The sequence below is a fragment of the Phycodurus eques genome, chromosome 17, assembly GCF_024500275.1.
Source record: "Phycodurus eques isolate BA_2022a chromosome 17, UOR_Pequ_1.1, whole genome shotgun sequence".
Lineage (NCBI taxonomy): Eukaryota > Metazoa > Chordata > Actinopteri > Syngnathiformes > Syngnathidae > Phycodurus > Phycodurus eques.
In genome coordinates this window covers 19,298,203-19,313,275 of record NC_084541.1, presented here as the reverse complement: position 1 = coordinate 19,313,275, position 15,073 = coordinate 19,298,203, and the positions used below count along the sequence as shown (strand labels likewise).

General features: G+C 40.3%; 1 protein-coding gene across 1 annotated transcript in view; it reads right to left on the bottom strand.

The window, feature by feature from the left end:
- nlgn2b (neuroligin 2b) overlaps window positions 1-15,073 on the bottom strand; it is a 57,656-nt gene that overhangs the window by 28,660 nt on the left and 13,923 nt on the right. Inside the window, exon 2 of the mRNA XM_061702731.1 lies at window positions 10,621-11,353. Coding sequence (XP_061558715.1) covers window positions 10,621-11,134 — 514 coding nt within the window. The 5' untranslated portion in view covers window positions 11,135-11,353. The remainder of the gene's footprint in view (window positions 1-10,620; window positions 11,354-15,073) is intronic.

The window sequence follows — 15,073 nt, the reverse complement described above, 5'->3', positions numbered from 1 at the left end:
TAGCTTGTCAATTCTTTGCGTAATTCTGTGTCTTTGTAGTCCAGATTTACAGACATTGCAACTTTCTTTTTTCTCTTGGATGTGGTGTGCTACGCAACGGGCTGCTTTACTCCCTGAAGCTAAGAAACACCAAAATCCCACTGTGGCTGTCCTCCGCACGACTTCGCACGGTGAGTGTTTCAGAAGTCGACGTCGGGTCTTTTCCCGACAATTTTAATTGCCGTGGTTGTGTCCTACCTGTGCTTCTCATCTCTTCAAAAGGTTGTACTGTACTTCAGACATATATTTGTTGTATCGATCTATATCTCTTTTCTATCTCTCCCATGATGCAAGAGCTCTGAATAATGGATTTGTTGTCAGGTGCCAACAACCAGCATGTAAAATGTTACAGTTTGTCATATATTACGCGAGGCTGTTTCATTTAAAACCTAACCAGGATTCTGTGCGATGGGAATGTCTGGCTTCCTGCCCCTCAATCATACTGTATGCCGCCATATGCATTTTATTTGTCGTGTGATCCCTCCGTGCGGATCTATTCACCGAACTAAAACTGCGGCGCTGAAGTTCACCTAAGGACGCTGTTGCGGGCCTCTCAAAGTCTTTGCATGATGCATGAGACGCCACTGTCAAAACAACACTGAAAAAATACAACAACAGCGTCTGACCATGTATGCACAGTTGAATACTGTGTACAAATAAACTGAACTGTGGGCATTGCTGGCATTTATTGTCAGGGCGCTTTAGATACTACAACAACCCGCCTGTCACCGAGGTCAAAAAGAGGAGCCCCACATTGTCATGGTAAAGCCAGTTAAACACTCCATAGGGCACAGCCAATAACACGCATTTATCAATGTGACCGAGCAGCACCTTAGCCTGTCAAGCCCGCTAAGTCTTCCCTGATAAGGATCCCATTAATTTGCTTTGTCTTGGTTTCTGTCGATAGAGTTCTCCATCTGTCCTCAGCTTGTTTTGAAGTCACTATCTGTACAGGCGAGTCTTCAAGGAAGCCATTAAAGGACTCTGTAATTCACAAACCCACACTCATTAAATCCACACATGCTGCACAAAGCATGTTAACAAGATCCTAAACATCTGTTGCTACCTGCCCAGCAGCACATTCCCAACGTTCTCATTGTGCCACTGCTGTCTCCTGTCTTAACACTTTGATTGATTGTGTGCTTTCATGTCTGACGCAGTAAGGTGAGAATTTAGTGTGATTTGTGTGTGTGTGTGTGTGTGTGTGGGGGGGGGGGGGTGTCTACATAAGACCAAAATAAAAGGTTTCAGTTTATGTATGAAGTGTAAATAGAAATAAAGGCACTAGAACTACACTCTGTCATAGCAATGCAGTATTTTCATCCCATATGTCCATATGAATCCAACTTCCTGACATAAAATGTTTATCTTCCTTCTCAATGGAAAAAAAGATCAATGCTGAATGGATTTCCTGCATCCTCCCCTAAACCACCAAGAAGACGCTTGATCCAGATAGTACTTAGTGCAATAGAGAGAGAAGGGACACTTGGTCCAGGGCTACGCTGCTAATAGACAACAGACAGGTAGGCAGACCGGTAATGGGTAGAAAGGCACATTAGTCCTCCATCTTGTCAGCAATTTTCCACTACTTAGCACCACTCTAAAACCACACCTCTCTTCTTAATGGCAACGAGTCTGATTTCATTCATTTTCTAATGCCTATGAAGAGCAGCATTGGCTGTGAGGATAGGGTCCACTCGAACGAGACACACAACATTTTAGACAAGCACCACATCCGGAATTCATCAATATGGAAGAAAAACATTGTCATGAGATTATGAACCGAGTTTTGGGATTCCAACAAATGGCCTTTTGAAATACTGTGAATGAGTTAAAAACCCATACACTTTCAATGTTTTTTTTTACTAGATAAAAAATGCTAACAAGAACAATCTAACGCGCTCCAATGGACTATGTGGATGAGAACCCGGAAGCACTTCCGATCTCGCCCAGTGATCGCCAAATTAGTTTCCTGTCAGCTTCCTGCTCCATTAAACTGAACGCACAGGAAAAACCCGAGCGCTTCAACTGCAGGGAAAATTAGTTACTATAATACCAACACAACACATAAACACAAACATGTTTTTGGGATGTGGAAGGAAACCAGAGTACCGGAGAAAAAGTGATCTCCGGCATGATATCTCTATCACTTGCACTAGTAATAAAATAAACTTTGGAGGCCACACAACTGCTTTTTTTGTCATTCTGTACAATTCACAAATAAACCCGTCACAAAGGTAACAAATCTAACTTGTAAAATTGCCCCAATTTTCCACCAACAAGACAAATTTTGTTTTCACTTGATAGATTTAGAATCCACTGAGAATGATGCTGTCTTTTCAATTTTCCGTCATTCAAATGTCAAGCATTTAGCACTTGTTTTTGTTGCAGAATATCATTATAGTGATGTGCATAGTCGACTCTTTCAGTATTCAGACAATAAGGCTGTTCAGAGATAATTGGCCAATAGGAAAAGCAATGACACAAGAATGTGCCCAAGGGAATTTCTTTTTTTTCTTTTTTTTGCATTAAATGAAATTGTTCTTTTGAGAGGGGGCTACTGGTGAGTGAACACAAACTGAACGCATGAAAGGATAATAAGAACAAACATACTTTTTCGGGTCATAAGCATCTCGCCCCGTACGCCCCAGAAGGAGCGCCTGCTGGTAGGCCGACATGTGTCACATGATGTGGTAGCCAGTGGTCATTGAAGGCTCTGGCCAATACACAAGCATTCTTTTTTCCCCAGCGCTGTTTGACCTAACGTAGCTTCATCTCTCATTCAGTAGCGTTTCTGCTCGCTTCAGTGAGCTAGTGGCCGCGGTGCAAGCTGTCTTCTGTCTCTCTCCATTTCCTCTCTGCAGTAAATGGGAGGAAGCTGCGGTATGTCATGTCTGCGGTGGCCTGTCTGCTTGACAAGGTGTGTGACACAGCAACCCCTGCATCCAGCTGATCCGTGTGCATGCAAGCCTGCGCCGCGCTCCTCCTGATCTCCATTTCTTCTACTGTACCCCGCAGCCTCTTGAACACCCTCCTCACTTGAAATATGGTTTTAATAAAGAGCACAGCACTGTAAATGACTGCTCCAGCAGCAATAAAAATGAAGGATCTCAGGCCTTCTCGTTGAGGTGTGCCTTGAGGAAATATAAGGCAGTGAGATGGTCCTGCCGGGTTGCGCAAGACACGGCAGGAAGAAGCTAAGGAAGAAAAAAAAAAACTCCCAAGAAAACCAGATTTAAGTATTCTGTTTGTAAGTATGCTCAACGTGTGCAGTGGAACCCTTAAAGTCAAACAATTTGGAAGCCCACTAAAATGCTTCGTTCATATACTTTGTGAGACTTCGAAAGGTTAACTCTCAGGTCATTTCTGTTCACCGAGCTTCCGTTTTCTGAAACACTTCACTTGTGTTAATGCAAATGGAATGAAACCTCCCACGGGTGTGGAGTTTTGTCAGATTTGTTTGTTTTTAATTTCCAGCTTCATCTCATTAAATAAATTAAAAAAAAAAATATATATATATATATATATATATATATATATATATATATATAATAAGGGTTCTGAATTATTATTTTTTGGTTAAGTACAACTTAAACAAAATGTTTGCTCTCCAAGTACCACGAGATTGACTACAATTATAAAACAGTGGTGTTCATCAAAAAAAAAGAGGGATAGGTTTTATTCCTAAAATTTATATTGAATATTATTGTAAGCCACTTTAACATTATTCATAGTTTTAAAATCAACACTGTGCTTAGATATAGAAACAAGATAAAACGGGCACAGTCGAGGGAAGAGGGGAATTTGTCCTGGTAATGATTTGGGAGTTCCAACTAAGCATGACTAATAGAAGTTAAGGGTTTGTGTTCATAAGGTCAGCTGTTGGATTTATCTCACCAAACATTATTATGAATAAACACAAAAGGAATGAAGACGTTGGTCATTTTACTCATGAGGAGGGCGCATGGGAGATTGTTCAGGTTACAGCCTCTCAACACGCTCTAAACAATCTCCCCCGTCGCTCCTACATTTATTTGAAAATAGGAGAGTTCTACAAGACATAATATTCTAAGCATTAAGACACAACACAAAACATAGGACCAGACGACACCTGTCCCGTCCCCGACCACATCCGATCACGTCCTTGGTCAAGGCGCCCTTCCATCAAATGTTGCTGAGTCATCTTCTTGAAGGCGAGACATCTTTCTATCTAAATATTGTCCATAATACTAATGCAAGCTACTAATGCAAAATACTAATGCAAGCTAAGCAAATAAATGATAACTACTAAGATATATCTAACATCAGCACACTTTGACAATATTTAAAAAAAATTATTGACAATGTGGAGATTTGTTTGTTTTTTTAATGTCTGAATGTTAATTAAATAGTGATGCAATTTTAATGTATAGGTCAGTTATTTTATTATATTTTCTTTTACAGTTTGTATGAAAATTCTTATTCCCCAGTTATGACAACCTATACCATAGCTACATAAGTACAAGCTTATTAAAACAATACAATGTATTGCTTTATAAACACACATTCATATTTAACAGAGTTAGGTTAGCATGTTGGTGTGGCCCTCTACAACTATGAGTGTACTTGTTTCGTAAAGGAAACTGGCAGATGCGATTCATAATTATCTTTACGTGATACTTCCATTGCAATCAAACAGAAAATATCTTGTCTCTCCTGAAGACTTGATGCCCTCTTCAGGGCAATCTTCTCAAATATATACATTCTTCTTCATCTTCTTCCAATGAATTTCCGGCCAGCTGCTCTCCCACTCTGACGTCCCACTTCAGTCATAACAGCCTGTCATAAAAGATTAGGACTGTGACCAATTATAATCAAGAACATCGTAGTGGCTGGATCCGCCCACAAGAGTCAAAATCGTAGCAAGTGAACCAGGGGGAAGGTCGCAGAGTGTACAGGTGTGCTTCCAGAGTCTGGCCATGTCACAAATATACTACATATTCACAGCGCGGATCCTTTTTTTGCTCATGGTTATTGGCAGCTCAATACAGCTATAGGCCGGCCGGAGAAGGGCATTGGGTTCATTTGCATTCAGAACACTGACCCATTCTGCCGCCATCTGCATAAAGATGGAGGAGAGACGAGGGGCTGGTTCCAGATGATGGGGGAGGTGGGGGGGGGTTAACAGATGCAGAGAGAAAAAGAGACTTATTTTGTGCAAAGAATAGCACAAAGAACGTGATCACTGAGACTATTTCAGGTCATGAAAAAGAAATAGCTGATCAGTGCATGACTGGACATGTGCCAACTTTCTCTGGAAATGAAATATATCAAAACCCAAACCACGCAGGCCCGATTTGGAAGTCAATTTGATACAAGTAGCTTATGAATTTTAACACACGAGCTATGACTTGGATTAGGACTCCTGGAACTAGCTCCCACACAGAACAAGCACACTGCTCACTACTAGTACTACATTAGTGACGACAAGTGACCTAATAGAAATCCGAGAAGGCTGTGGAGAAAAAATACATCTGTTCATTACCTCGTCTTGGTTCGTGGAAGATGTTCTAAAATGTTACAAATTGCATTTTGGGGATGGGCAAAATGGAGTGCGCTTCTTGGCTGGAACCACCAGTGACTCTGTCGATTCAATCGCTACTAGTTTGTGGCCTGATGAAAAACAACATGATGTCATCACATCTACACGCGCACACACATTTACACACACGTACACACTCGCGCTATGTCTTAAATCCTCTGAGCTAATAAGGGAAGGATATTTTTTACGCTTTGTCGTACATAAAAATTAGCAGGTGACAACATTGCATCCAGATTTTGTGTTTTAGCCTTGGTCAACCGGACTGTCTCAAAATTAAATTATTTTTACTTGTGGGGCAAAACAAAACAGAGCAACCAAAGAAAATCCTACGCAAGACTGGAGAGAACAAGCAAACGATGCAAACACGGGGGGCTGCATCATCATTCAAAAACACAATAATTGAAATAGCAGAAGGAGAACATCCCTAAATCAGCACCTTTATTTGCACGACCAGAACCAGTAACAGGAAGTTTCTCTGTAATTCAACGAAGACCTGGTATGCACAAAGATAATCTGTCTGTTTTTGTCCTGATTTTTCACTTTTCCAGCCAAGGACGCCAGATGCCAGACTATCTTACGTTTTATAAGATTATCCTATAAGATTATCAGATGCTTTTTACGAGTGAATTTGTCTCAATAATAGGGTCCGACATGGGTCGGGCCAACAATCCTAACTATGGAACGTTGAATATTCACGACCAATAATAGTAATAATCCAGAGTCCCAACTCCATGAATTGTGACATGAAACAAAAGAGGCGTTCATTTAACATTAAAGCGTTCCAATCAACAAGCAACCTGAGCGAAGAACAAGGAAGCGGTCATAATTAAAAACAAACAAAACTCCTTCTCAAGTCTTTATCGACGACATCACCAGTCTCCAACTCTTTCGCCTCCGCTCCCGTCGGCAGCACTCGTGAAACATCGGTGCGGCATATTCGGTGGAGTTTAGTTTACTTTCTCGTTTTTGTTAGATCACGCAAGATTTCTGTCTTGGAGGACAGGATTCTGGATCAGTGGCGGAACAGAATCTTTATGTGTGTGGTGTTCTGAGATTATCAGCGCAAACCACACACAGTACGACCAAAACTGTTAAATGCCTGATTATTTATCTTCATGTGTGGAATCTGTAAAGGATCATCTTTTAAGATTTGAAAAATCCTTCTGTGTAATGTACCAGGACCAACGAACCTATGAACCAATTTACTAAATAACAACCAGGGACAGAATTAGACAGTTATGGTGGTAGAATTAGAACTTTCAATGTACGGTAGTTCTTATTTGCATTTCACTGGATTGTGCAGGTGTACCTCATGGCGTATGCAGGTGAGTGTATGTCTCGGCAAGTTCGCTCCAACGGAACTCGGGGCCAAATCCTGCATTTCAACCCGTTCAGTTTCCATGACTTGAAATGAATAAACCTTAAAAAGGCTGGCATATGGTTCGACGTGATTAATGACCAACTGTTCCATGCCGTCATCAGTTGCACCTCCAGTGAGAGGCGTGTGATGAGGTTCCCAAGCAGTTCCAGGCAGCATCATGTGTCAGAGTCGGCCATGCATGCAAGCATTCGCAACAAATCGGCACAGCTAAAGACGTGTCTGCCGTAGGCAACGTAAACAAATCGGGGGTTACATACGGAAAGAAAACATGTTTGAATTATTTTCCTCTGAGCTCTATTTCTCTTTTGCGCGCATCCTCAGGGACTGCATCAGCTTTGCGAGCGGTGACCCCTGACTGTAAGTGACAGATTGTGACAAGCAGAAGGGCTGCATGTAAAATTCTTTCCCTCATTTGTACACCTATTCTGCTGGGACGAGCGCCGCATATTCGGAATCATCCGCTATTGTTATTAGTGAAAAAAGAGCACACATGCACAAACTACAACCTAACGAGATCCATTCTAAAATTCTATCAACATTTTGCCAAATATGTTCAGTTTTGACTGACTCAAAAGAGGCGTTCATCTAAAAATACAGCGTTCCCTCGTTATATTGCGTTTCCCCTATTGCGGATTCAGCGCATTGCAGATTCCCCCCCCCCCCCCACACACACACACATTCATATTGCACATAATTTACCACATCACGGGATTTTGACTGTATGATGTAAAAAAATAAAACAATTTTTAAAAAAAATTCAAGGAGTCGCTTCTGCGCCTTAAACATAAAAATGGAAAAAACACATTACAAGGAATAAAAAGTACATTGTGTTCAGAGCTACTGTGAATTCCTGTATGTTTAAGAGTGTCGAAAGTGTTTATAAGAGAATTGTTGTGGTTAATAAGAGTGTGGGGAAGATTAATAAGAGTCTGTGGAGGTTCATACAGCTTTAAAAAATGTCTAAATAAAAAAAAAAAAAACATGGTCGCTACTTCACTGATTTCACCTATTGCCGGGGTGGCTTAACCCCTGCGATAAACGAGGGATTTCTGTATGTATTGTATGTTTATTATTGTGGTTGCGTATCATTCTGAAATATGTGTATCACACACACAGCTGAATGAGGTCGCCAAAATATTAGAAACAAACTCAATATAACGTAATGCATTTCGACACCATTAAAAACTACAACCCCAATAATTAAAACCATCTCATGAAATGTGAATTTTGAATACTTCAAAATTTGTGTACTTTTTGAATCCCATGTTTTACATGATGTCTCATTGTGCAGGTGAACCTAATGTTGTCTCTGGTGAACGTATGTTCAAATCACTCAGTAAATTATTTTATACTTCGATAATATACATTTTCATTGAGGGGAATTGTTTTTTTGTTCTTGCTATTTAAAAAAAAACATTTTATCATTAGTCGAGCATACTCATTAGAACTGCTTCTAAAGTTGGACTTTGATCATGTTTTCTTTTACCTACCAATTAAATAAACAACAAACAATGAGCCCATTAAAACAAGCAGGTTTTGCATGATGCTGTTCTTTTTTTTTTTCTAATTTTACCCCGAGAGGCCAAAACAAGGTTTTTTTTGGTGTTCTATTCTATTTGAATTCTCCACTCACCTAGCTGCTACACTAATCTTAGCAGCCTTAATTACCACTTCCTTCTGACCTTATTAAGAACTAATATGGAGAAAAGTACTGATGTGGTAACCCTTCAGTCAAGCACAGTTATTACACTGAATACAATTTGAATATATTTGTTAGGAGAGCTACTCAGCGGAAAGAAAAATCAAATTAAGAAGTTGAGTCGATTCCTTCGAGACATATAGCTGAGCTCAACCTACCATCAATAAGGGATCAATAAATGATTTGGATATTTTCACTTCTTAAAATGGACTAATGAACAAAAATGGAAAAAAAAAAAAAAAAGGTTTTCCCATTTCTCTTGACAAAACTACCATCCATTTTGTTATTTATTATTCAAATAAACCAAAGACCTTGCTTTGGTTTATTTGAAAGCAAATGTCAGAAATTCATATCAGTCATAAAATCCTCTGAGGCTTGCTAATGTGCAGTATATTGTTTCGGGCATAACTGCTACAAAGTCAGCTAAAAGCTAAAGCGAGGTCCACAAGTATTTTTTAATACCTATATGATTTTGACTTTATATACCACCACAGTGGATTTGAAATCAAACACAAAATGTAATTGTAGACTTTCAGCTTTAATTTCTTTAAGATCTTTCACAAAAATATAACATTAATCAATAAGGAATTAGATCTTTTTAAGCGGAGTACCTTGAAATTGTATAATCATTATTTTACCAGACTTGTATGTAAATTACGTTGCAGTCAATGACTGCCTGAAACCTGGAGCCCATGAACATCACTAAATTCAGAGCATACTCCCTGGATAATTTTAAATTATTAAATGAAAACAATATTTTTGCTAGGCCTTCACTTGATGCTTATTTATTTATTTTTTAATCAGTTTATTTGAAAGGGGACAATGCAATTTCATAAAACACATGAAATACACATGGTTAAAAAAGCCAGAATTAGCCAGAAGGCTAGTTTTTGTGCACTAAGAAAAAATAATGTTCTATTGGTTTGAGATCAGGCCAGTAAGGCTTGAGTTCTCGGTAGATCTTTAAATCATAATAATAATAATAGTAATAATAATAATCATAGCTTGAATTTATATAGCGCCTTTAATGAAACCCAAAGCTACTTTACACTTTAAATTTGGAAAATAGTAAGCATTGAGATCACTGGAAAAAAGTAAAGGTTTACGTTGCACTAAATTTTGCCTTCATTCAAAGCTGCTCCTAATACGCTTTCTGATCAAATGTAGTAATTAATTAAATTGAACAATATAAGTCAAATGTTGTTTAATGCTGAGTTGAGTATTAGCACAGGGCAGATTCAGAGTGCTTAAGAATCTGAAAAGGCATTCATCTCGATGACTAATGGTGATTGGCAATAACATAGCACAGGGGATTACAGTAACATCCTGGGATTTCTTTGGGCTACAAAATTCATGTCTTTTCCCCCTGAAAATGAAATCCTGACTAACTTATCAAAATGACACTTCTCCAAGGGCATACTGGAGACGTATTAAAACAAATGTGACACAGCTAAGAAAGTACAGACTTTCCGTGTGCACCGAAGGGACTGAGTCTCTACAAAAGTCTTTTCTCTTTTGAAGCAAAGCGCCGCCATCGATTGGGGTGACTAACAGAGACAGAGACGTTCAACTTTTTTTCTTTTTTTTTTTTTTAATTATTCAAAGTGCAAAGAGGAGTTTAACTGGCTCGGGTTTATTTCATCTTATATTTTGTGCTTCCCCCCCCCCCCCAAAAAAAAGGACAGCACTTTGCTGCGGGTGGAACAGCGATGAGACTTGACACCTGACACCTAACTACAGCCTGGGAACATTTGTACACTTTTGGGACCTGGAAAAGGAGCACATTTCTGTAACGGAATAGGAGTACAAACCCAAAATAATTAGCTCCATTCGTGTAGATTTGACCTTGTGAGGCAGAAATGTACTCCAACTGTACCCATATTAAAAACAACAGCAAGACATTGTGTTGTGCTCACTCACCCTCCTCTGTTGGTACGTAGATGTTGAGGTAGAGGCAGTCCTCGCTCTGGTTCTGAACGTAGGTGGCTGCAGCATCCAGATTGTCTGTGAACCACACAGGCAGCATGATCTCAGGTAGGACCCCGTGCACATTTTGGGGACACACGGGGGCAAAGTGGGTGGCGTTACGGATCTCCTGCCAGGAGCCCGGAGCCTCTGGCGGCTGGAAGCGGCGCTCGCCGATGGGCGCGGTGGCGTAGGGTACTCCCAAGTATTGTTCCACAGGACCCAGGATCTCGTTGTTGAGCTCCTTTCTGACGCCACGTATTTTTCCATAGCCTGTGGATACTATCGGGGTTTTGTCCACTCGCTGACATGAGGAGAGGGTCAGGTGTAGTATGAGCCCCAAGAGCCAAACCCGACAGGGCTTAGCATTCCTTTGAGGGCTACGTTGACGATTCCCACCAAAGCCTTGATGGCTGGCAGCATTGAGAGGAAAAAACAACATGTCCAAAATAAAAGCTCCTTTAGTCATCTCAATAAGACATCGGCTTGATGATCACAGATTCACAGTCATAAAGGAGAGCGAAGGCAAAAAGAGGATGTTTGTAAGGGGACAGGTTAATAGTTTTCCTTGGGTGGCACGGTGCTGTGGTGCTTTTGGTAGCATTCTCATTTGAGCCTGTAGGCTCGTCCGTCTTCCTCTTTGGATCTCTTGATGGGTCCAAAGCTGCAGTCAGGAAGCCAATTACACCTACAAGACAGGAAGGGTTCAAGGAGTCAGCGGATGAGAGTCGGTGGCTAACACGCAAACATTTGGAAAATGCAAATAAGAGCAATCTTTGTTAAAAGGACAATTTAGCCCAAAATGATTTTCCCATTTGTCGTTGCTTGTTAGGTGAAGAGGAATAACCACAAGCCAACAGGAACTCGAAGGATGTTGTGCCAGGTGAGCAGGAATGTTCTAATGTGAAAACGTCTGCTACAAGACAAATCAGCCACATTTGCAAAAGACTTTTCAAGTTGCAGTTTTTCCTGTATTGAGCGCTTCCTTCTGTGCTAGGCAGTGTGGGTTCACTTCCCACTCAGTGATGGCGTGAACGTGAGCGCGCATGGTCGTCTGTCTCGATATGTTGCCTGCAACTGACCAAGGTGTGGTCTGCCTTTCACCCAAAGGCTCCAGTTATTTATTATGCTGACCGGGATAAAAACTATGGAAAATGGATGGATGTTAACAGCTGAAGCCTCTACTGCCAGAGGACATTATCTTTTGGATGTTGACGTGCACTTACCACCATTACATTTGGTAATACATATGATTTTATAATATTGTTTTAAGTCTCCAAAATGATGGTGGGGAAAGATGACCAATAGAAGAATTGCTAAATAACCTGATCAGTTGCAGCACAATTAAAATCTAAATAATGCTATTCTTCAGAGCAGTTTGTCTAGTAGTGACTCCAATCCAAAGAAATGTATTCTTCCATATGCTTATCCTTCCATGGGTTGCAGTTGTGCTGCAGTCTATCCAAGCGGACTTTAGGAGAGAGGCGGTTTACACCCTGGGCCGGTTGCCAGCCAATCGAAAATAAAATAAACAAGTTGAATAAATAAAAGCATATAAATACAGCCTTTTAAAGCGATCCTTTCAGGGATCGGGCCCATGTCAGTTCCTTTCCCTCACAACTCAGTTCAGTTGGTTCTTGCTCACACATTATTACAGACGAATGGGCAGTGCTTATCTCACTCTGGCTTTGGAGACAGAGCCGTTTAGGTGCGATAAAGGCTTTATGTGGTACTCACATTTGGTTGAATGCCACATGATACCTCCATCCTGTTCAACACCACAATATCCACTTTTCCCCTGCCATGCCGCACACACTAGGGATGGCAGTGAAATAAAGCCGAAAGATGGCGTGCAGCGCTACAGGAGGCTCGAATTAGTGATGTGACTGCAAATCTGTCTCATTAGGAAAACCAGAAACAAGCTTTCTGGAGAAAAAAATATATTTAGTGGACTAAAGGCCACTTGAGTTACTGTCATGGACCCTCGGTGGTTGTCAAGACAACCGGGAACCTCTTTTAGTTCGTACAAGGCTAACTAACAATATCTTTAAAAAATGGATTATTCAAAAAAGAAAATCCACTAATTGAATGTTCTTGAGGAACCTGAATAAATTACTAAAGACAATGCAACAATTGCATAAAATGAAAAAATAAATAAACAACAAAATAAACAATTCTGCAATATCAGCAACCTTACGGCAATAGCAAGACTTCTCAAAAGTCACTGTTCAAATTGAGGAATTATAGTTCCGCACATTAACCTACTTTAGAACAATCATTTATGCAATGACAACAAATGGATATAAACTGAACATGCTGCTTGTTAGATTTTGTTCTTTGGATGCTTGTGAACAAAACGCTGAGCACGCAATCAGCATGCTGAACAATTGAACGCATCCTAGATTTTAAAATAAGTCGTTGCATCAAACCAATGTTTGACCTTTTTCTTGTACTGCGTTTACCGTTAAGTCAACATTATCATTGTAGCCTACATACACCGTTTCCCCCCCCCCCTCAGCATAATCTACTGAACAAATACAATTTAGGTCAAGGTCAGAGCACCTTTAATAATTCCAGGAGGATTTCAACGCTAGCTGGACATTTACAACATTTGATAGCGTAGAATGTATGATTGTTTCCTGTTGTGTTCCTGAAATGGACTGGCAATGATGGGGCACACATTTCAACAAGGCATTGATGTTACATGATGGCAAAGTCTATTGTCATCCCAAATTGGTGTATTCGAAACCTTTTACATGCCACTTTGAATGGTAGTCACCTTACATGCCTAACATCCGTTTTTGTCAACCATCCGTGGGCTGACCTGGCACTAAACTTCCATCTTTGCACATCAAATGGAATAAGCGGACACCCAAATCACCCGGCTGATGTAAGATTCTCTGGTACTGCTTTATATAAATGGTGGTGCTGTCAGCTGAAGCTGCACGAGAGGGTAATATCTCCCAGTGACTGGGACACTTTTATGCCCGTGTATAAATGGAACAGTCAAAGTAGTTTGGGAAAAACTTTGCAGAAAGGGAGTGTCACATTAAAATGCTTGCCTTGGGAGGCTCGACTGCTTTGTTTCTGCAATGAATGGTCAAACCACATGCACGGTTGTCAAAGCAGCTTTGTTCTCCTCGTCAAAAATGTTTAGCAAGAAAATAGAAACTGATGAGAAAATGGCTTCAAATATGGAGAAGTGCAGCGTGACATCATCTTTTATATTCCCAAAAGCTCCATCTTAAAGTTTCTCTGTCCAACTTTGTGACATGTAGCCCTAATATTTTAGAGCCCGACTTTGACTTGAAGTAGTGCTCTTGGGCAACATCATAAAGTGGCCTCATGTTTGAAGAAGCTTTTAAGGCAGGTCACCTACCTGCAAGACCAGCAGGAGAGCAGGACAGCGGTGGCTGAATAACTCACGTTTGTTAAATATGTCAGACGCAGTCATGTGTGTCAGATACATTCTAAAAAAAAAAAATATTTTTTTTAAATGGGACTTCCTATCCCGGCTTTAGCCAGTGACTTATCAGTTTGCTTATCCCGAAATAGCCCCAATTTTGCGTTACATTCAAAATGACGTATTTTATGTGCCAAACTAAAAACGTGTTTTAGCTTGATGTAAAGTGTGGTATTTGTCTGCGTCAGACTGTATTGATTGAAGACTTACGGGAGACACAGTGTGCATTGTGCAAAACATGCACAGTTCCCAGCTGTCAATACAAAATGACACTATGACATTATTCAGGCAAAATACACTGTACAAGCATAAGGACAAAGGTTACAGTACACTTGCAACACTCATTGAAATGACTAATGTTTTGATAAATTGATAATAATGTGAGAACCCCCCAAAAAAAGTGGCTATTCACCTATTAGATTCTTTAAGCCCACAAATAAAAGGTTATGGTATCATTTATGATAGAAATTATGCAGCATGGAGACTGAAGTCCTTGAAGACAAGGGAAGGGGCTGCAGGGGCTAATAGGCAAAGATTTGGCAGACTTGATTAATTTAGCTTGTAAACATAACTTAATTTGATCCCTGCTGAGAGGATACTGGAGATACGCAGTCATATTTTCTTTCAAGATGAGGTTATAAAAACAATGAGTCAACAGTGTGATTAAGGTCGCTGCACACAGAGCGACTTAAAACGCAACTTTGAGAGTCGTGTTTAAAAAATTATGGGATTCGACAGGGGAAAAACACGCTGCACACTATACAGGCAAAAGGAGTGTCACACAATTGAATTGAGAAGTATTTCCCATTGAATTATTCAGAATAACAAGACAACAGCACGCTTTCAACTTTGTGTGAATAAAATTTCATGAAGGTATCGTTGGATGAGTCTGCTGTGCAAGAAATTGAGAGCCCTGACCTCAACAGTGTCAAACACATTTGGTCT